Source organism: Puntigrus tetrazona, chromosome 17 (assembly GCF_018831695.1).
Source record: "Puntigrus tetrazona isolate hp1 chromosome 17, ASM1883169v1, whole genome shotgun sequence".
Classification (NCBI taxonomy): Eukaryota; Metazoa; Chordata; class Actinopteri; order Cypriniformes; family Cyprinidae; genus Puntigrus; species Puntigrus tetrazona.
Window position 1 is genome coordinate 3,869,131 of NC_056715.1, and position 24,309 is coordinate 3,893,439.

The window sequence follows — 24,309 nt, forward strand, 5'->3', positions numbered from 1 at the left end:
ATCTTTAACCTCTCCTTTGAGGTGCACAGACAGTTATCCTGTACTCATCCTCCTGTTTTCCACTGGTATTTTCCTGTAATCCCATAAAGCTTTGCTTGGCTGAAAGGGTGATGTGAACTTCATGCATGAGGTAATCACCTCACTGGGTGTGTTTTCTTTTTCTTCGCTTTGAGACTGAGTAAAGCCAAAGAGAGAGAGCTAGAGAGGGAGAGGACTATTGATCTTCATAAAGCCTAGCTTTTCCAGCTGTGAATGCCAGCTCTCAGCTCAGAGATAAGATGCTTGCATCACTTTACATACTTAGAGACACTTTAATGGCAAGTACATTCGAGTGAAACACCAAACAAGCACACCCACTCATAAACATTACAAAAACAAAGCTCGTTTGGATACAGCAAGACCCAAAAGTGTGCTTCTGACATGCTTTACAATGCTTTTATTTAGTATTTTTTGTTAGATTCGCAGCATAAGAATCTTGAGTTAAAATAAAATGTAAAAAAAATATATTTTAATTAAATAGCAATCTAGTGCTTAATCCGAAGTGTGTATTATTAATTGAGCATCATAATGTTTATTTAATTTAACTAAATTCCCAGATTCTCAATGCGTTTTTACAGAATTTTGTTTCGATCAGATTCGTCTGGTATTTTTATACTCATTTACTAAGACTCAGTTTTGCTAAAGATTAGTTTCCGATAAAGACCTTTTCTGACAATTGTGGCGTTTTACATTAAAAGCGCCTCGGGTTATTGGCGCCGAGCCTATTTTGGTTCTTAGCGGGGAGTAGATTTTTGTATCTATGATGGAATTGAAATACATCTGCTTGACAGATTTAGCAGAGGTTATGATGACACAAAGCATTTTCAATAGCGAGTCATTTATATAATATTATCGGAGTCTCTTACATAAAATCACTGACGTGACGTAACCATGAGTACCGATAGATGAAAATTTAAGCCATTGTGCATTATAACATCGAACGGTGTCTGTTGCGCTCGTGGCTTAAAGCTCCCCAAAAAAAAGTCTTGTCCATAAAAAAAAATAAATATATAAAAAGACCCAAATCTGGATCAATTACTTTGAGTTCTGGGAAAGAGAGATATCCGTGCCGCTAAGTCCTGGTGCCGTGGATCTGACGGACAGCTAAGGTGGAAAGAATGAAGGCCTCACCCATTAATCGCACATCGAATGGCAGAAAGAGTTTTTCAGCCCTGGGCGGTATGTTGGAAAGCGCACATCACAAACGCTTTTCATCTTATCTACTATTGCCGTTTTGCCTTTGATGACGGTGAGGGCTGCCATATATCTGATTGTACTGCGGATGTGTGTTGAAGATCCAGCAGTTAACTTATTATGGCTATTTTGTCTGTATATAAAGCATCTGAGCATTTAAGAGCAATGTCTTTTCCCTCTCTTTTGCTCATTGTATTGCACGGATATCGTCTGTCCAGGTTTCTCATTTTGTGGTGAAATGAGCTTTATAGTCATTACACTGCAAGTTAAATACACTAAGCGCCTCTTTAGAATGTTTTATTTAGTAAATGTTCTTAAGTGGTACAGTGATTTCAATCTGTGTGTATTAGGCACGCTGTAGATTGTAGCAAGACTTTTGTCCAGTTAGCAGCTGATTCTGGTATAGAACTCACCACTTACACTCTAATAATCTAAATACAATTTCAGTCTTTCCACTTCAACATCTTAAGTTTAATTCAACGTGTTACTTGCAGATTTTTTTGCAGAACAATTTTTTTTTTGATTTTCTGGCCCACATGTAAAGCAACCAATCAGTTTGTTTTTACGTGTGTTTTATCTCTTAGATATATATATATATATATATATATATATATATATATATATATATATATATATATATATATATATATATAGACAAGTTACAATGTTAAAATTCATTGTATTGCTTTTCAAAATCAATCGGTGGCCTTTACAAACATATGATGCTAAAGCTTTTTAAATAATTTGTAAGTTGGTTATTAGTGAACATAAATTTGATAACTAGAAAGCGTTTATTTGCGTCTTTTGGCATTAAACTATTACTCTTAAGATTTACTAAAGACGCACAGTGTCAAATCAGCGCTGAAAAGGTGCGGACACAGTTATTTTTGCACTTGACCATTTTTAGGAGTTTCCCTTTCAGATGCAAAATTTACGGGAGGAGAGGATTCAAATAAATCACGCAACGTGATTTACTAATGTTTGCACTCATTAAATGCCCAAAAAAGCAGCTATTTAAAGCAGCTATTTAAGCTATTTTATGCTTGAAATGGCTGCAGTCGTTGCTAGGAGGAGTATGGTGTGGTGGAAGGGAGAGGATTTTTTTTTTTTTTCACACATATGAATTAATTTGGAAATCAAAAAGAACACATTATACGAACATATCATTCATCAAGCCATGTTATTTTTTTATTTGCTTCAGGTGAAATCATCAACTAGAAGTCATGCAATACCATGCAACCATAAATTGTTCTGGCCTCTGGTTCTTTACTGATACTGTGGCTTCTTTCTTTCTTTTTCGACAATGCAAATTTGCACTGAGCTTGGTACGTTGTGTTGGTTGATATGTAATATAGTTACATATGTAATAGTTGCGTCATTTGTTCTATGATTTGCACATTGTTTTGTAAGTCACCCACACAAATGTCCACAACCATCTGCGCTGTTTTGGAAGTACGCTATTGCGCTAATTTGCCCTGTTTAGTAAAACTGACCCTCGGTTTTCATTTTGAACAATGATTGCTTTCATATTTTAAAATAGCATTGTCAAAAAGTACCCATCATTGATACCAGTATTATTATTTTTTTTAAGTTAAACTTCACAAAAACTATAAACTCTTTTATATTTTTACATAAAAAATGTATTCATATTTATAAATTCTTTAAATCTGGTTGTTGATGTTGATCCTGGAACGCATTACACGGCTGGCTGGTCCTTTTGACAACACTACTTTGAAACCTAACAAAAAAGGGTATTTGTATGTAGTCTACAAAACTATCCCGGCATTCTTTGGCAAATTGAGTGAACGTTTTTTCCCCAAAAGTGTGCGTTGTGCTTTGTAAACGTGGCTTGTCGATATGAAGCCGGCCAATCGGAAGTGAGCTTGAGATTTTGCCATTTATGTGTGCGATCTGCATCAGACGGTCAGTGAACAGACTGTGGGCGGCCGGCGAGGCTGAGACTAGTGTCACGGTAATAAGGTGAAGAGGGTTATCAATCTTTTCACACTCATTTCCCAGCGGAGGTGCTACAGATGCTCTGTTACAGATCAAAGTGTTCTGGGTCCTCTGCTTCAAAAGCGATGAGGTTGTGGTGGCAGTCCAGCCTAAGTATCTAGAGGCCTTTCTCTCTGTCCACACTCTCCGGCTTCTCTCCCCTCTCCCAGCTTGAGTCGATGATGCTGGCTTTCTCCAACGGTTGTGATCAGCGGCCAAGGTGGGCGGAAGCCCAGCGGGGGGTGAAGGATCTTCTAACGAGCTGTGAGAGGCAGGCTACAGGGGGCCAGAGAGTCACCAGAAAAGGGCTCGGGTTTGTGTGTGTGCGTGCGTGTGTGCTGAAGCGCCGGGTCAAACACTGACAGCCAGACAAAACAGAACTGCTCCCGCTGAGCTTCAGTCATCAGACACATGATCCCACGCAGAGACCTTATTAACATATGCCAGCATGCACATGCACACGCTTGTCGTCATGTCAAGATGAGTCTCAGGTTGCTTGGCATACGGCATTGGCTCAAGTCTTGTTTGCTTCTAAGCGGTTAGGTGCGCTTTCCAATTTAAATAAACTGCTCTGAGGTCGCTTTTGCAAAGCTTTGGAGATTTAGTGGCCATCTCCATTTAATTGAGGTATCAAATTTGTATCTTCTACGCTTTTAAAAAGGTTTGCATTGGCATCGATGGTTCTATGCAAAATGCAACTATCCATGCAGAAATTGCTTTTTTTTTTTAATACAATTTTTTTTGCAGTGGAATTTTTTTTTCCGATAGCATCACTACAAAAAACACCCTTTTGGATCCTTTATTTTAAAAAACTTAAAACCTTTAAATTCCACAAGTTTCTTTATAGTGGTAAGAGTTTCATTAGATTATATCATGTTCTTAGGACAGTAAAACGCTCCAAGAAAGCAATGTTCTTTAGAAACTGAAAGAACTAATACTTTTGGAACCTTTGTTTTTTTTTTAAAAGCATGAAATCGTTCTATTGCAAAAAGGCTTCTTTCGAGAACTGTTCAGTGAAAAGTTATTTTTGGTTCTTCTATTGCATCACTAGGAAAACATTTTGGAACTAACAGTGCAAAATTCTCTGGGAATTATAATTACCGTTGACAAACAAAAGCAAAAGTACAGAGATGCAAAGCTAATGGGAAGATTTGTTGAGAAATGTTTCTTTTGTAATGTTTCTTTGGCTGGTCTTAACGATTTCAGACACTGTTGAGATCTCTTCTGAGAACTCTTGATGGGACTTATCACAAGCAATCCGATATTTCTCATTGGTTGGTCCATACAGCTTTATAACTATTTAAATTTAAAAGAAAACCATTTTAATATAGCTGTGGCTATAAATATTGATTGGATCAGCCTACACACACCTGTGACTGCACATCGATTGAATCTGATATTTCTTATTGTTTGTTCTTTAAAGCTAATAACTATTATAATTTCATAATACTATAACAAAAAACCATCAGCTGGCATATGCACACCTGTGACTTCACATCAGCTGAATTCGATAGAAATGAGCCAAGATGGTATGTTGCTCAGCGACCATAAACATCCTACTGTTTGGCTGATGAACTATATAATTATATCACAGCAATGTAAATTAGGAGTTTTCATATCTGTAGCCTTTCATTTGTTTCTTATAATAGAAAACCACTTTACTTGCGATTTGTTATTTGATGTTTTTGGTACTAACGGTGCCCCCTTACAGTGGTTAAACCACATTAACACTTCAGTTTAATGCTACTTATAATAAACTGGTTCAGTGGGCATAGATGCATCTGCTCGTGCTCGGGCTTTGCACAGAGACCAAAAGAGAAAAGAGAAATGAGATTCCCCTGATAGGATCTATCCTGTGTCAAAAGCTTCATGTGCTTTATTAAAATTCATCCCATCGTATGCAACGCCAAATTCATTTTCTCTTCCAATTAAGTGCCAGCCAGCTCTCTTTTTGTCGGGCTGTTGTTCCTGTCTCCGACACACCAAGGCCGTAACCATATGTTATACAAAGGGGGGGGATTCATTTTCATATATGTGTGTGTGTGTGTGTGTGTGCGCGTGTGCGTGAGCGTGATATTCACAGAATCTCAATCTCAACATTTTCTGGGATTTTATCAATAACAGTCATTAGACCGTATTTTGAGTGTGTTATTGTGCTGATATCTTAAAGACTGCCATGGACAGCTGACTCAGGTTTTGATATTCTTCATATTCTGTCTGGTGGTCAGTTCACACTCATAGAAATTAATCTTTTCCAATAATGAAAACAAAACAAAAAAATGATTCTTAAGATTGTATATGCACTTTTACCTTGTCTCCATTGTCTTTAGAATTTTTTTAAATTATTGAAATAATAAAAAGATACTCTGAATATGTAGGTGGCAGTTAGTCACTCATTGAAATTAAACCAAATCATTTAAACGGTTGATTCATTCAGGAAAAAAACAGTTATGTTGCTCAGAGATGCAAAACAGTGCTGTGGAATTATTTTTGCAGTGTGTTTGGAATTATTTTTTGTTGTTGAAATAGCACAAAAACAGGAAGTATGGTATATAAACACAAGTTGAACTTAACTGTTCTAAACGCACACACACACACATATGTGTGTGTGTGTGTGTGTGTGTGTGTGTGTGTAATTATGGTCATTTATGGAGGAAAGAAATTACACTCTTCAAGTGAAATTGAATAACTATACTATATGAAGTGGTCTAAATATATACATTTTCAAATAAAATAAAATAAAATACATAATCAAATAAAATAATAAAAGTTTCCATACTGAATTTCCACATTATATTTCTAAGCAATTACAGAAACAGAAAACACATATCATCTCTCTCTCTTCCTCTGTCAAAATGGGCATATTTCAGAAAAAAAGCGCAGTCAGTATAACATTTAACATTTCTATCCTAAAATTAACACTAAATAATACGCATCTTTCATTTTACCTCACTAGCAAAAACCTAATGGTTTCGCACTCAGCATCTGTGAACGGTAAACCCTGCTAATTTAACTGATTGATTTGATTGGCTAGCTCAATTATTTTGACATTGACGAGCGCTTTTAGCTTGCAGAGGCAGAGATGGCTGAAAATGTTACTTTTAATGCTTTTTTGTTATCAAAAACAAGATCCATTTATAATGGAAGCCCGCAGATCATGGAAGGGGCTTTTGGCCATTTCTAATTATTAGGTGGGACCCGTCTCCCTCAGTGTCTATGGTGGTTATGGCCCCGCGACACACACACACACACACACACACACAGACAGAGTCGCACAGTCTTTTACTTCTCAGGGTTTGATCAGTGCTGAACAATAGGTTATCTTTCCAGAGCACAGATTTCTCATGATTGCTGCACTCTGCTCCTCTAAAGCGTAACTCCAGAAAATTGGGGAAACTTGGCAGAGCAGGAAGAGGTGTAAAATATTGCTTTATTTTGACATCGTTTCGAACAATGGCAGAAGACATAAAAAAAGAGGAAGCTAGAGAAGTGGGACACCTGCTGAATCAGTCAGAGAAACATTTATCACGTAGAGGTTGCTCTTTGTAACTCATTAAAGTTCTCAGTTTTGTTTTGTCAGATGATTCTGTTGTAACTGACGATATTTATTAGTATTGTATAAAATATAAAATGCATATGGATATCGTAGGACGGTGTTGTTTGGTTGTGGGAGATTTTGGGAAAGGTTTATACTGGCTTTGAGCACATGAAATTGAGTTTTTGTGGAATAGAATTAATGAAAAAGTTGACTGCAATTCTATGGAAGCCCATTTCCACAATGAAATAAAAAAAATACATTTCTGAAGTTTTATCTCACAATTCTGAAAGAAGTATGAGAATAAGTTTTCTGAGGCAGAAACAGTTCTTCATAACTTCTGGAATATAAATGTAGATATTAAAATCATAATAAGATTTGTGTTGGATTGTACTGAAACTCTTGTGGAGAAGCAAAATTACTGAGGTGTTTTTTTTGGTTTTTTTTTCTCAGGAGAAGTACTTGACAAGCAGGAGACTCCAAATTCTTATTGAATGTAATAATCTTCGAAGAAACGTTTGAGAAAATAAAGAAATTGTTTATGAAATTCTATAGGGTCTTCATGTCAAATAAAAGATCGGTCTCATAGCAGATGTCAGCAAAAGCCTTCATTTGATGTCTAGAAGTAATGCCTGAGATATTGAAAAAGATCTCATTCGTGTTTTGTTTTCCTGTGCGGGAGGAAGCTAAAAGTTAGGGAAGGCAATAGATGAGCTGAGGGGGGAAAAGGCTAGACAGAAGGAAATGATAGAAAAGGACGGAGGGAATGCAGTAAGGAGAGATGTTTAGTATGGATTCTGTCTCATTGTGTTGCTGTGCGTGTGTGTCAGTGGGAGTGATGCTGAGGCTGGTCATCGCTCCAGGCAACCACTGCGGATGTGTTGATGTTTCTTTTCTATTTTTTTTTCCCTCTTTCTGTATTTCAATCCATCTCTCTTAGTCTGTACCCTTCTCCCTTTTATGGAGATTTTAGCACTCTGTTTTGCCATTAGGTGCTGATTAATCTTGAATAAGCAGCCTGAAAAATGCTGCTGCCATCACTTAGCGTGAGGAAAAAAATCTGCTTCATTTCTCTTCCTGTTGAAGTCTGGATCTACATCCTCCAGAACTAGTCAGCCTCCCTCCCAGCCGTCGGAGCAAAAGTCTCCGCATTTTTCTTCAAAAACGTCTTTAGGCTGACATCTGCAGTGCATCACTGTTCGTAGTGCAAATGGGCCAGAAATGGGATTTCACATCGTGCCACATTTTGGTTAGCGGTGTTGGGGGTACAGGTTCTGATTCTTGGCCTGAGCAAACTCGGGTGAATCTGTAAATATTAAATGCAGCTTAGAATGTACCCTAAATGAATGGGAAGTGAGCGGTCGCATTTTATAACTAGGCAAAAGTGAGAAAATGCGTATGGAAGATATGCGACCAGTAATGCCTGACCGTTCCTGTTTTGTGTAATTTCAGGTTTCTAGTTCACTTACACATCCCTCAAGTTGTCCCAAGCCTGTATGAAACAGTTGCTGTTACCTAATGACTTCCATTGTATGAGAAATACACAATGGAAGTCAGTGGAGACCAGCAACTGTTGTTATTTGCATTTTTCACACCAAAAAAAAATGATGTTCCACAGAACAAAGAAGTCCATGTTACGTGCACTTACTATTATAATAACATATTCATAATAACACGCAAACCCTACAGCATTCTAACCTTAACCGTATAGTAAGTACATGTAGTTAATTAATATTACTCAGTACTTAAATGTGACACGGACACCTTAAAATAAATTGTAACCAGAAGCTCATAGAATTTTGGAATAAAACGAGAGTTTATAAATGATGGCAAAATGTTGACTTTTAGGTCACCTTTCAACCAGATTTTACAGTGTTTCGAAAAGTCAGTTCACATATTTTGTAAGAATGGGATATCATCCATTAGTACATACATAATCATGATGTAATTGTGGATTCCACCAAGAAGATCGGTTATACCCGTATGCAGATATTAAAGACCTACTTGATCAGAAAAAAACAACACTTTATCGTAAAGCATACTTTATTATTCATTATAAAGAAATCTTTGATTTGCAAATCCATTTTGCACGAATGCATGGTTACGTTTGAACGTGTTAACCAGTTAAAACCTGACCCCACGTCATAGCAAGTGTCAGTCTGGTGAGAGTTTTGCAAAATGCTTTTTACAACTTTCTCTCCCTTTTTTTTCCCCCCCGTATCCTGCTCTGCATCTCTGCTGTGTTGACACTCCTTAAATATTTATGATAATATTTTCAGTGAGGAAAACATCTCCTTTTTGGCCGTTTAAAAATGCATGCGCGCATTGTGTAAAATACGACCACTGTAAATTATGGAGGTTTTATGAAAGATGCACGATAATCACGGGATTCTGTACATCGTGCCTCTCTCAGGTCAACACACAGTTGTTACAAACACAACACGCACACATACATGCTTCATTCGCCCAGAAGCTTGTTTTCGCATTGCAATGTTTCTTACAAATCATTATAAGATATAGTCTAGCAATATCAAGCACTTTTTTTGTACATCTAAAAGTAATTGGAAGGCAGTCACGTTATAAATGGATTAAATACATTTTGTTCATTAGTATTGCTCACTCCTTATTCATTAAATTAGATGATCTTGTAAAACCATATAATAATCAGACGTCTTGAATATGAACGTATCAGAATAACGTCAGATTTCATTTGCGACGTGCTGTACATTTAATAGTCGATATTTAACATGCATAAATTCCCACACATCACTGTTTGTAAAGTTTCCCATCTCAGTCCCTGCATGAAGAACCACGGAGGAGCTGCGCGGAGTACGTGTTATGGTTTAACCGAGCGCCTCACTTCATTAATGGCTGTGGTGGGGTGAAACATCCATACTCTCTCAGACATGCTTGATTAGCGAGTGTTTGTCTTGGGGCTGCTCTTCACAGTAAAGTGCACGGCAATTGCTTCCTGTCAAAGTGACTGACAGCTTCCTCATTACGGTAGCTATCATTATGCTTTTCATGAGTGTTTGTTGCGCATACATCATCTGCTTGATATTCAGTGTGGTCATTTGTCATCTGGAAAAATACAAAGTGGCTTTTGTTTGGTGTATTTAAACGGACTAGAGAGGATTTTAATGGGATTAGTGGTATTTTTGCATCGGTATGTGTTTGGGTCCAGGGCTTGCATTTTGCTGATGTTGTTTTATTAGATTTAAAAATAAGATACCGGATCCCACGCATGGTTCATTTTGCCAAACAAGTGCAGATTATTATGCATCTTCAAACAATGTTCAGGTTTACAATTCTATATTCTTAGCTCTTAAATTCTTAATATGTAATATGTTTGTGTAAACATTTGACATTCCGATCGAATGGGTCAAGAAAGACGTGCATCACATCCGATATTACCATACAGCTGGTGCATTGTGGGATGTAGTATTCCACACAGCTGCAAATGTAATGGGTCACCTGGGTATTCCGTGTTTACAAAAAAAGTGCATGCTGTGCACGGTATGCATATTGCAGCAGTATGCAGCATGGCGGTATTCTGTTTATGAGCCTGAAATCAATTCAAAAATAAAACAATAGTGAAACCACGGTTGCATCGGTGATCACATGATATCCAAGCAGGTTCGCTTGAGACAGTATTTGGTTTCGCAGGCATAAACATGTACGTTCTGTATGGCATGACTGTGTGAAGTACCTGTGTAATCCACATGTACAAAGTGTCCTCTGCGTCACTTCACTGCCATTCACAAATCCTCAACTGTAGCCTCGTAGAACAGTAAAGGGTCCATCAGATGCACACTTCACAATCTGGAAATAGTACTCTTCACCTACTGTTTTTATGATTTGCATCTGATTCTGCATCGATGCAGTAATTTTAGAATACACGCATGTCATGACAATATTAAAAATGCACCCTCTCCTTAAGTGTGGGACATACCTTGTGAATTCAGACATATTACTATTTTCAAATACTGCTTCTTGTCTACTATTTAGTAGGCAAGCGTGAGATTTTAGGTATAAGCGTCTATTAATTTTAATAATTCAGCAATTGAAGTCCACGCTTCTTTGGTTGAAAATGTGAATTGAACGACTTGTGAAACGGACTGGACAAGTGTGCTTAGTAAATTACAAAAAAAAATTGTTATTAAAGTTAAGCATTCATTAGAATGCCTAAAGAAAATGTATAGTAATTAATTCTGGGGTAAAATGGATTAAAAGAAGTACAAAGTAATAATAATGTTGTTGTTGTTTTTTTTAGAATGGTGTTTTGTTAAAAGCAAGAAATAGGCAGAATGGCTTTTGAATTAGGAATTAGGCCTATTGTTCAGTAGTTTGTCTCTATTAACGTTTGTAAAAAGAATTGAGAAATGCAAATGCGGTGATTCTCAAATCCCCATTTGTAAATGATAAAGAAGTGTTATGAAAAAGAAGATTTTTTGGCGCTGTAAGCTTGGATCATAAATTAACCGATTTAGCTTGTCTGTGGTGTTATTTATGGATATTTGTCATAACTTAACAGGGTTAATCAACATCCGTGCTAAGATTTGTCAGAATCGTCAGTGAAGTAAACAGTGGCTTGGATAATTGATCTGATCAAGCACCTTCACGACTTGCTTTAGGTTTTTAAACCATATAGATAACACAAACGGGATTGCGTCCTGTTACTTCTATAAAAGCTAGTTTTTCTACACTGATCATTGCATAACACATTATTCAGTTCATCTTCAGGCAAAACATAATGCACATCTTCGGAGGCCTCTTATGCTTTACTGCACTGGTGAAGAGTCAGGGCTCGTGAATCAGATTCACTGGCATGAATCATACACTCTACATACTATCCCGCTGTTCGTATGAACAACACATCAGTCTCCATTACAGCATCGTATTTCTCTGCCTCTCTTGCTCTTTCCTTTTTCCTGCCCTTTCTCTCTCGCTCACTCAAATCTCGCTGCTCCGTCCTGTCCGCAGGGTGGAATGAAAATCAATAGCGAAGACTTGCAGTGTGGGAAAGAACACGATCTTTGCATTTGCTGTGCGACTGGGCGGCAGTCTGTGGCAGTCTCGTGAGTTTCACCGTGCGCCGAAGATGAGGCTTTCACGCGAGAGCAAGGGAGTATCGCGTCCAGCCGTGCTCGAAAGTCGTCTTTCCGTCAAATTTTTTTCTTCCAAAGGAATGGCCAAAAATAAACACGCCCTCGATTTGTTTCAAACCTGTATGGTTTTCTTTCTTCTGAGAAGCACTAAAGACGATGTAAGACAGGATAATAAAATCATACTAAAAACTAAAACTATTAAAAATGTTGTTTGAAATGCTGAAGCGAAATGTAAATATATATATTATATAAAAGTTAATTATATAATAGTATCATAAATGAGGGTAAATTGCTATATGCATGCCAAGCTAATTTAGGGCCCTATAAACTTAATAAATTGACACGGAACTGTACATGTATATAAGACATGCTTTTTGATGAATAAATTTAACTGTTAAAAAAAAAGACAGAAAGAAAAAAACTAAGAACAAAACGAATTAAATGGAATTTCAGAAAAAAATAAACACACTTGATTGTGATGGAAGGAAAACAGGTTTTGAACATAGCACATGATTCATTTGGACTTTTATTTTACAGTAATTTTATTATGCATGTTGTCAGGTTCGGGCTGTAACGGCCATTCATAACTATTCAGATTCACATGGACTGACCATGAAATGGTATCATATTAAAAATTGTACTATCCTATCCAGAAAGATGACATAATCAATCAATGATCATGCTTCTTCTGGTAATTCCAGGTCTAATGCTCAGACCATCTGCTTATGATTTCATAGTCTGATGTCAGCTTCTCTTACCTTTTAATGATGGCTGTTTTTAATGCAGTACTCTCTGTGAGTGCAGAGTTGTTAGACCCTGTATTGTGTCATTACATACTCAACTCAGCATAATTATATAATTAAATATAATACAGTTGCCCCCACTGGGTCGGGGTCTTGCAAAAGCGCTCCCTGTTCACACACACGGTCATTATGAAACAGCTCTTCTGCGCACCCACACAGTTCTAATGGAGAGTAAGTGAAGGACTCTACAGTAGGAAAGAATGAGTCACACCTTCGAGAGACGTGTGAGAAAGTGAGACAAGGAAGATGTGTTAAAACTCTTGAAATCGAAGATGAAAAGAGCATATTGGGTTAAGAAAGAATCTATGTTGTTCTTAATTTGGCCCTAATAAATGGCGCTAAAATAGATCCTGTAGCGTGCATGACGTTTGTTAGCATGTGCTTTGCCTGAAATAAACCCACTCTTCTTTAGAGACTGCAGCCATCTATTTTGAGAAGCGTTGCCATGAGCACTTATTATAAGGTACTTTCGGCCTTTTTAATATATATATATATATATATATATATATATATATATATATATATATATATAAGTTGCTTATAAATATGTACAAGTGGTTGCATTTTGGGCTTATTTCCAGTCGTGTATTTGGACTAGCTAGTGATTAGCTGCCATATCACAATAAAGTGTGACTAACCACTAATCACAGCTGTCAAATCTGCCCACCTGCTGTTCAAAATGCACTTTATATCAGTGATTTTCAAACCGGTGTCCGCAGGCCCTCAGGGAACTGCAAGGGATGCTAGGTGGTTTGTGAAATTAGTGTGTATTTTTAAACGAAGCAAATGTATGTAGAGCTCTGTGAAAGAAGCAAATCCGTTGCATTGTGAATATGTGCAAGAATAGTTTGTGTTTGTGTCCCACTGATACAACACAGAAAGTGTTACTCCATATAAATATCTATTTTATATTTTAATAATTGTCTGGAATAAAAAAAAAATATATATATTCTTTTGCAGTGTTTTTCAGGTAATAATTGAATTAGTTGTTTTGGCTTTAGTCCATAAATTAATTTGGCAAAACACTTTGCCTTTATAATATCACGCTTTTATTTTTTTTATTCCATACAGTTTAAGTGAGTCTTTATGCATAAAAATATGTGACTGCTTTTGAATTTAGCTAAAAATGCTGGTCTGAGGGGAAACAAAAATTCCTTTAGCTGTCAAAATAATGAGCAATATTTTTTTTTTGTTTTAACTACATATTGACTTAGAGTCTACACACATGGGAAATATTCCTAATTAACGCGGCAAAATAATGATCTGACAAAAAAATGGGTTGCTTATTTCTGGACATGTTTTATCAGAGCAAGTTGCTTGTTTTTATTTTGAGATCTGGCAACACTGATTTCGAGCTTGGGAATGTTACTGCTGTGATACAAAACTGACGATTTCTTACATCTGACATGGGGTTTTATTTGTGTAAGATGAACTGTTTATCACACTTTCTGAAATGACTGCAGGATAACCAATGGCCTGCTGTTATCACATGCATTCTGGCTGCGCTAAGCACTGGTATTTGATAAACATCTACAAATGCAATTATGCTCTAACTGAATAAAGGCCTACTTAAAATTGTAGTTCAAAGCCACAGTAGCATATTAATCACGCTCTTTGTCTTTTTCTCTCTCGCTTTTCCCTAGGTGTAAAAACCTGATTTACAATGGAAAAACTGCTTGTCTGCTTGTTGGTTATCGGAATGGCAGTGAAGGCCCAGATCTGTCCGAAGCGCTGCGTCTGTCAAGTTCTATCTCCCAACCTCGCAACACTCTGTGCCAAAAAAGGGCTGCTCTTTGTTCCGCCCAACATCGACAGGCACACCGTGGAGCTCCGGCTAGCTGATAACTTTGTCACCAGCGTAAAACGGAAAGACTTGGCCAATATGACCAAGCTGGTGGATCTTACTTTGTCCAGGAATACAATAAGCTACATCACTCCTCATGCATTCGCAGACTTGGAGAACCTACGAGCCTTGCATCTAGACCACAACCGCTTGACACGGATAGCCAACGATACCTTTAGTGGCATGTCTAAGCTGCATCACCTGATTCTGAACAACAACCAACTCACCCTCATCCACATGGGAGCCTTTAACGACCTACTAGCCCTCGAGGAGTTGGACTTATCCTACAACAACCTGGAGACCATCCCCTGGGAGGCCATTCAGAAGATGACCAGCCTACACACTCTTAGTCTGGACCACAACATGATCGAATACATTCCCGAGGGGACTTTTTCCCTCCTACAGAAGCTCAACCGCTTGGACGTGACCTCCAACAAGCTCCAGAAGCTTCCACCGGACCCGCTTTTCCAGCGCGCACAGGTTCTTGCCACGTCTGGCGTAATGAATCCCTCCTCTTTCGCTCTGAGTTTTGGAGGAAATCCCTTACACTGCAACTGTGAGCTGCTGTGGCTTCGGCGGCTCAATCGCGAGGACGACTTGGAGACCTGCGCCACACCCTTGCACCTATCTGGACGCTATTTCTGGTCCATCCCGGAGGAGGAGTTCCTCTGTGAGCCGCCCCTCATCACCCGCCACTCTCACGAGATGAGGGTCCTGGAGGGCCAAAGAGTAGCACTGAAGTGCAAAGCCAGGGGAGATCCAGAACCTGCCATTCACTGGATATCCCCCGATGGGAAGTTGGTGTCAAACTCGTCACGCACGCTGGTTTACAACAACGGCACGTTGGACATCCTGATAAGCACAGTAAAGGACACAGGCTCTTTCACATGCATTTCCTCGAATCCCGCCGGGGAGGCCCACCAGACTGTGGAGCTTGTCATCATTAAGCTTCCACACATTAGCAACAGTACCAATAACATCCAGGAGCCTGACCCGGGTTCTTCTGACATCTCCACTTCAACAAGGGCAGGAGCAAACGGCAGCAATCACACCGGCGATGCCAAGACCAGCTCCGATAGGAGGGTGGTTATGGCAGAAGCCACCTCGTCTACAGCACTCATCAAATTTAACTTCCAGAGGAATATACCTGGAATACGCATGTTTCAGATTCAGTATAATGGAACCTACGATGACTCTCTTGTTTACAGGTGAGAAATACTTACTTGTACATTTATGCATTTAGCAAATGCCTTTATCCATATCGACTTAGCAAGATGAGTATTTGTAATATACAATGCCAGGTCTATTAGAAAACTATATGTGACCCCGGAGCACAAAACCTTAAGTCTTAAGTCGCTGGGGTATATTTGTAGCCATAGACAAAAATATATTGTATCGATTTTTCTTTTTTGCCAAAAATCATTAGGATATTAAGTAAAGATCATGTTCCATTAAGATGTTTTGTAAATGTCCTACTGTAAATGTATTATAACTGAATATTTTGATTAGTAATATGCATTGCTAAAAAGTTCATTTGAACAACTTTAAAGGTGATTTTCTCAGTATTTAGATTTTTTTTCACCCTCAGATTACAGATTTTCAAAAGCCTATTTCAAATCGGCTAGATAGTGTCCTATCCTAACAATAACCATGCATCAAACAAAAGATTATGTATTCAGCTTTCAGATGGTTTTGTGGTCCAGGGATTTCAAACTGTTGTTGTTAGTTATCGTTTATTTGCTGTTGATGTTTTGCTTGTTTGGCTTTGTAATCTCAAGCTCCACCACCATCATTTAGAGGAAAGACAACAAGAACAATTAGCTTAACAAGGCCGATATATTCCCAATGTGAAATGGCGAAGGAGCAAACCTTAGCCACAGCTATTGAAACTTTATTGATCCTTCTCAAATGTCTTTCGTTTCAATCTCAAGCATTTCAGATTTGCATTGTAGGTCATAGTTAACAGAATATCAGTGTGAAGCAAACACAATCAATACTTTGTCCAGTGAATCCATCACTTTTTCACTAAATGTATACAGCTATAGACTTTTTCTATAATGTGAATAATGCAGCACAAATGGGCTGATATATCAGTATGTGGTTTGTAGATTGGAATTTAAGAAACCATCTTACAATAGAATCTCAAACCAACCAGCAAGACAAGAATGAACGATTTGGTTTAAAGGGCAGTTGAAAAACACAATCGGTCTAGATGCATGATTGAACTGACTTTTGCCCTTTGAGTCAACAGCAAGGTGTTATAGAGGCCAGCTGAGAAAAGGGACCTTATATTTAGTACATTAGCACAAAAATCCATCACCAGTTTGTGTTGTTCTAATGGATGGATGGATCAATGCTGTGCTTTCTGTCCATGTGAAATGGTAGAATAGAAATCCATTTCTAATTTTCTCTTAAATGAATAATGCTGGTGTTTTTCTGTGTATTAGTTTTTGCAGCCTGGCCCCTGTCTTTTTTTGATTGTGATTCGTCATAATGTATCCGAACCTTTAGTTTGCTTACCTTTATTTCTAACTATAATGCTACACTTTTGAGACAATTGTGTTTTTCAGTAAAGTTTTCTATCCTAGATTTTGCTAGGATATGCCGAAACAACTATACAGTAGACTAATTTACTAAAAAGTGTAAATGTAAATGGTTTTATTAAAAAAAAAAGTCACTGTTTATTTAAGCGTAATAGTGTGAGTGTGTGTCTCTTTAACTGACCCGTTGCGCACAGGGTAAGGATTTAGAAAACCTGAATACAAGATTTGATAACATAATGCTGTTTTATAATTTGTTCTCTATTGCAGCTATTTCTGTTGAAATGTAGGGCTTAAACTAGCCTAAGCCTGTCTTACCGGATCTGGTTTGATGGTTAAAAGACAGAATACGATCCATGAACCCATTTTCAGATTAGCAAAAGTGTTACAGAGAGCATATTAAAGTGGAAAACTGAATAATAACTGTAGTTCATAGCGCTGATAATATTCAGTTACCATTGTACTGTATGCCAATCTGTTTTAGTGCTATCTCAAACAGTATTTCCTTTCACATTCTCTGTACTCATTAATACATTCTCATAATTACGTTCTTTGCAGACTCGCTTGAGGGAATCAAAAAAAAGATTCATTTTTTTGGCTTACTTTATCTCAATGGGCTGCTGTAAATGAGCCACAGTCGGCTAATTACAATAACACACACTGGCCATGAGCGTTCCTGTTCAATGAGACACACTGCAGAAGCAAAGCCATTACCTCATCATTTGTGTACAGAGCACATTGTGTGGGAAGCTCTTTTCACAAATGATGAGAATGAAGCCCACAGAAAGACTACAGATACATCCCGACCTATTTTTTTTTTTACTAGAGAAGCAGCTGGCTGATACCCCATGTTGTTATCAAGTGCTCCCTTCTCAGTTAACACATTTAGCAACAGACCGGTCGCAGTGAAACAAAGACTATAATCGAGTTTTCACCACAAAAACAAGGCCAGTGGAATTTGTTTCTGCGATAAAGCTGCAGAAAGTGCCATGAACTTGTTACAGAGACAATCCCCTGTTAAACCTGGGGTTAAGTGTCTTGCTCATGGGCACAATGATGATGGCTCTTGCGCTGATTCTTGCAGTTCTAAAAACTTCCTGATTCTAAACTGCAAGTCAATATAAAATGTCACATACTTTCTTAATACAATGTATTTCTGACTTATACAGAGTATTGGATGAGAAGTTGTATATCATATATGATAAAAAAAAAAAAAAAGATATATATATACACTACCCAACTACACGTCAACTAGCAGTCATGAGAGTATTTGTAGAGTGTCCGCTTAATATCTCTGACACTTTACTCTGATGGGTCATACTATGAGAAACTTTGCAAGTATATGACATCTTATTATACTCACCCTAATCATTTCAACTCATTCATTTGCAACTACATGTCTGGGGTTAACAGCCTAGTCTGAGAGTTAGTAGACACATAGTTACAAATGAATGAGTTGAAATGTTGCAGAATGAATTAGTTGATATGTAGTTGACATGTAGCTAATTTCTAAAGTGCACTGTCAAAATGAAGTGTAATCAATTTTAATTTGAACTTTATTCGAGTCAATTGCCATTGAATGTGAATATTTTCACTTCGCATTTGTAAGGCAGAAATGTATTCTCTTTAATCCCTGTAATTTCATTGACATCCTGGGAACACTTAATTTCTAGTGATTCTCGTCATTTTCATTACGGAGACCGTCTCCGCATTTAATAGAACATTAAGTGTTTAATCTCGTCATTATACATTAGTCACTTTTTTTCTCCTATTTAATACTCTTCAGTGCTTTGACACAAACTGTATTGTTAAAAGCACTAAAATAATAAAAAGTGACTGAGTGATTTATTCATAGAACGCAATTCACTACTCCTCAGAATTTGTGTTGATTTCTCACTGGTTAATTGCGTTGTTATTTTATGGAGATTTATAAAAAAAATTGCAGAAACTGAAGACTTTATATATTTCCTTAAGGCCTATATCTATCCTCTTATTTTGAAATAAGCTATGTTTTCGTCTGTCTTACTGAGTTAGAAAGGCTTTTGTGCTTCAAAAAGTGTCCATAATTGTGGCCAATTACATTTTACACGTTTTTAGATTTATTTTTTTTGATGAGATTGAGGTTGGGGTTTCTCAGTCACCTCAGCTTTTAATCTAAAACAGTGCATGTTATAACCTTAAGCAAATGTGGCTGGAGAGGATCATTGATCAGTCCAAGAACAACTACAACATCAACGAAACTGTGATAAAAAAGGACTGTTCGGCACAGTTTGAGCATCAAAGTTACTTTAATGAGAAAGCCCCTGCTGATTTCATCAGTCTTTTTCACAAGCCAAGTAAGTAGCACTCTTGAGGCTACCATTAAATATTAAGTACAATTAAAGGTGGAAACTTCTTACTTTCACTCAAGTACGAATTTAGCTGAATACTTGGCTTTTAATTTGTGTAAGATTGTATACCCTTTAACTGAAATCTCTCTGTCCTTTCTTTACCCAGTATTTGTTGCCATTGCCAGGCATTGTAAACTTTTCAACCTCGTCTCTTTTACAGTGCCAACTGTCTGCTAGTATCGAGAAACTCCTCCACAAAGCGGAAACTTATGCTTTCCAGACGTAGTGACACTAATAGAGTCTAGGCAGAGAGCTAATTAGATGTTACATTTAACAATGAAGCATCTAGAAATAGGAGGATATATTCAAGCCTCACTGCATAAAATTAGTAGTTACTCAAAGAGTAGAGCCATGCAAATATTTTCAGCCATTTTGTGAAACGTGACCCTAGAAACTAGCCTCTTGATACCATTAAGCGCACTCTGAGTTACTCAGAACAACCCTGCAATTAAATTGCTTGACTCATTCATTTGTATGTACGACGGCGGCCGCTCTCACCCAGCATACTGAAACGCTCTGACCGAGGTTGCTTCTACTGAGAACCTTTGTGCTCCAAATCCAGTCGCTTTGCATGGGAAATCACAGAGCGCTTCTTTCAGCCGGCTGAATGAGCTGAATGTTTGCCAGGCTGCAGAGGAGACAGGTGGGGCGCATGGGGAAGGATGATAAGAGATGCTATTGTTCACGTCTGAAGTGAACGGTTCCGAGAGTGATAGCAGACCCCAGGCTCCTGCAGGTACAGCAGGACTTCCTGTAGATACAGCACCGAAGCAGATTTACCGCCGCTTCAGACTCGTGCTCTCCAGATTATGTGATTAAACATGCCTGCAGCAGAGTAAACATGGTAGAGATAAGAGATAGTCCTGATATCGCAGTTTGTTTTATGTGTTTATTGTTATAACATGCTCAGAATAGTATAATACGTACACCGCATGCTTCGTGCCTGAGCCTGATGCACAAATGAAAATCCTACTTGAATATTACCATATTTATCAATAGCTTAGTACAGAGTCTTTGCTATCCTGCTTAGATTATGAAAATCATATATTTGTGTGGGTTTTTGATTCCTGAACACAAACCAAAATGACAATCATACCACTGGACCCCTTAAAGTAATATTATTATTATTATTATATATTGCTTAATTTGTATTTTCTAATAGAATTTTAATATTCATAGTAATAATAATTTAATATTAAATTTAAATTCCTTGGAGTAGTCACTGTTTTTTTAATTCTGATTAGTGCATGAGATTTATTTTATTTTATTTTAAATAGTTAAATCTGTTTGTTCAGCAAGGAAGCATTAAAACAATTTAATGTTACCAAATATTTATTTCCCGATAAATGGTGTTATATATATATATATATATATATATATATATATATATATATATATATATATATATATATATATATATATATATATATATATATAAATATTAAGCAGCCAAACTGTTTCTTGTACTTTTCAGTAATCATGACTAGAGTAATAAATAAATTAAAAAAAAAAAAAAAAATATATATATATATATATATATATATATATATATATATATATATATATATATATATATATATATATATATATATATATTCTTTTTCTTATTGGTCACTATGCAGGTTTACGTACATCAATTGCCAAAAAGAGGAAGAAGCTAAATAGTGTAGACATGTTTACAGCACTTAAAACGCCCCCCATACATATATGTAAGAGATTATTCTCTCAGGCCTACTGCTAAGCTGAAAAAGATGTAAATTAAAATTTTGCTGGAACTAGCACCACTCTTGAGGTTGTTGAAAAGGTGTAAGGCAGTTTAATAAATGAATGATGAATGAAACATATCATGTTTTATTCTAACACTGTTCCTTTCTTCGCCCAACAGAATGATTCCCCCAACGAGTAAAAACTTCCTGGTGAATAACCTGGCCGCCGGGACGCAGTACGACCTCTGCGTGTTGGCCATTTACGACGACGGCATAACCTCCCTCACGGCTACACGCGTTGTGGGCTGCGTTCAGTTCACCACCGAATCTGAATATCTGCGCTGCCACTTCATGCAGTCCCAGTTCTTGGGCGGAACTATGATCATCATCATCGGGGGCATAATCGTCGCCTCCGTCCTCGTCTTCATCATCATCCTCATGATCCGCTACAAGGTGTGCAACAGCGGCGACTCCGGCAAGGGGACCTCGGTCACCGACGTGCACTCGCAAACCAACGGGGCGCAATCCCAGGGCTGTACCGTCACTCCATCCGCGTCCAAACAAGGTGCTTTGAGCTTGGAGGAAGGCGAGGGATGCAAAAAGAGCTCCGCCGCTCCCCTCCCGCCGCCTCCAGATTCCCAAACCCACACCTCAGAGACCTCCATCCCAGACTGCTCCACCTCCACCTCCCTGGTAAGCCAAAGCTGGACGACTCCCGGCTCTTCAGGGTCACTAAAGCCAAAGCGCAAACCAGCGCCAAAGCCCATCCCGGCGGCCTGCGCCGAGCCTAAAGTAGAGGCGTTGCTCAACGCAGAGACGCAAAACACCAACCGCAACAACTCCACCGCTCTTCAGCAGCCGGTTCCAACCCCTCCACCCCCTCCATCCCGCTTCAAAGACACTCCGATTTTAAGGAGGGCTCGTCCGTCTTCGTCCAAGTATATGACACTGCCCGTGGAAGGAGCGCGGGCCAAACGCAGGTACTCTTTGAACGAGAACCTGTCGAAACATCACTGCTACATTGGCTCGCAGAAGCTGGGCAACGTGTTTTGCAAGCGGAGTATGTCCGTGAACGGAATGCTTGTCCAAATGGCGAACTCCAATCTAGACAGTGAGAAAACTGCATTTTCCAGTTCAGAGTGGATTCTAGAGAGCACCGTGTGAATGTACGACTGCTGGAGAATAGATGGAGTGCCTGCATCTCATTGTGTACGTGTGTTCGTGTGTGTGTGTGTGTGTGTGTGTGTGTGGGGGTGGGTGTGTATAGGCGCTCATAGTATATAAATGTGTGTGATCGTATGAATGTGCACGTTTTGCACCATTTCTTTTGTTTCCATCCGCAAATCATATTTTCTGCTGTCTTTTTATTAATGTTTTCTGGAAACCCATGGATTAATGTGGATGTTTGCCTTGAGGGAGGAGCGAGAGCCGCTCTGAGCAAGATCCATCACCCGAGAGAGACACGCCTCCATCTTCACTGCACACGCCAAGCGTCACGGTAAGAGGAAAGCATCGGTGCCTTCCTGTGTCCTCTTACCAGAGGCTCCTACTGGATACGTGCTTTGTGTCGGTTACACTGATGGAAGGAAACATAAGAGATTTCACAAAAAAGCCTTTCTATTCAAGGAAATGACATTTCCTGCATATTATAGAGGAAAAAACAACAACAACTATATAAGGACTTGATACTGGGACCTGTTATTAAATTGATATTTTTTAAAAAATCAAAGCGTTTTCTTTTCAGTGACATTGATTTTGCCTTTGTTTTAAGGCATTGAAAAAAAAACATGTACAGAAAGACAACATCTGCTGTGTTCTTATGTTGTGTAAAATAATAAAAAAAACAAAACTATTGTTTTTGTGTTGTAATTTAGGACCTATATATTTACAATTTGTCAAAATTGGTCTTTACATGAACCACAAACAGAATAGAAATAAATGGCTAATAAAATACACACATTTCATATTATTTACTGTAATGGTACACATTCTTAAATATAAATTTTTATATTTATATTTTTATTGTACAATATAATCTGCCATACACTTGCGGTACCCAACAAGCCGCAGCATTTTTTTCCGCTAAAATTACTATAAATACTGTCCACGGTGAAACATTGCTGCCAAAACAGATATCGTAGTGCGATGGTGCTTTCAGACTGTTATCCTCTCAGTGTGAGCTCCAATCCAGCTCAAGGATAATGTGAGGAAATAATCACCTTGGTAACCGAACCTAATTCTCTGTGGTTCATCATTCATTAAAGCATCTGCATTATAAGATGATAAAGATGATCACATCATTTCCACACTGGCATAGAAGATGTGTAGGGGATGGGTGCTAAAAACAATATAATGTTTTATCGATATCATATATTTGTATAAGGAGGTGATATTTTTTTCACAACGTAAGTAACGGCTTATAAAAAGTTCTAATCAGGAAGAATTATCCTCTTAAGTCTCTTATTACAATAAAAGCCAAATGGATGGACAGTAAAATGTATCTCTCAAGTTTAAATGCAACTTAGAAATTTATATAAAGGGTTATGGTCTCTTACAATGAATCTATAAACTATAAATAAAATTGTCCTTGCTATGGCCCCTTTAAGCCCTAGACTCTTAATGATAAGTAGCTTTAGGACGATCTCTTTGACCACATACGGTTTCCGGCTGGCAGGTGCTGATGCGTTACGTCCTTCTTCAGCTTCATTTTCAGAAATCAGAGCATCGTTTGTCTCGGCTGTCAAAATTTAGTCAAGAGCACTGACTTTTTTTTTACCCTCACTCCTCTTTTCTGTCATGAAAAGTCTTTAATCGGCATGTGCCAGCTCAAGAAAGGCGAACGAACACAAAACTGCAGCTAGCCTGCGGGGGAAAATGAAAGCACGATCGCTAATCACAAGAATGTGTACTCATCTTTGACCCAACCAGCACACGTCACAATTTTAGACTGGAATACTATGTACAACTAATAATGATGATAAAATTAATTTTAAAAAGTTGTTTACAAATGCAAGTGAATAAACGGATAGGATATTCGATTAATGATGCCAGCTACAAAAAGTAAATAAAGATTTAATAATGTGTTAAGGGCCCAGAATCGAGCCATGGGGTACACCACAAGATATCACTTTATTTGTAAATGAAAAATTGTAATTG

The 24,309-nt window shown here is 37.9% G+C and overlaps 1 protein-coding gene across 1 annotated transcript in view; it reads left to right on the forward strand.

The window, feature by feature from the left end:
* The window catches only part of lrfn5a (leucine rich repeat and fibronectin type III domain containing 5a), a 41,118-nt gene extending 18,111 nt beyond the window's left edge, over positions 1-23,007 (forward strand). The window contains exons 2-3 of the mRNA XM_043262218.1: positions 14,318-15,725; positions 21,333-23,007. Coding sequence (XP_043118153.1) covers positions 14,338-15,725; positions 21,333-22,317 — 2,373 coding nt within the window. The 5' untranslated portion in view covers positions 14,318-14,337 and the 3' untranslated portion in view covers positions 22,318-23,007. The remainder of the gene's footprint in view (positions 1-14,317; positions 15,726-21,332) is intronic.
* Positions 23,008-24,309: the final 1,302 nt, after the last annotated feature.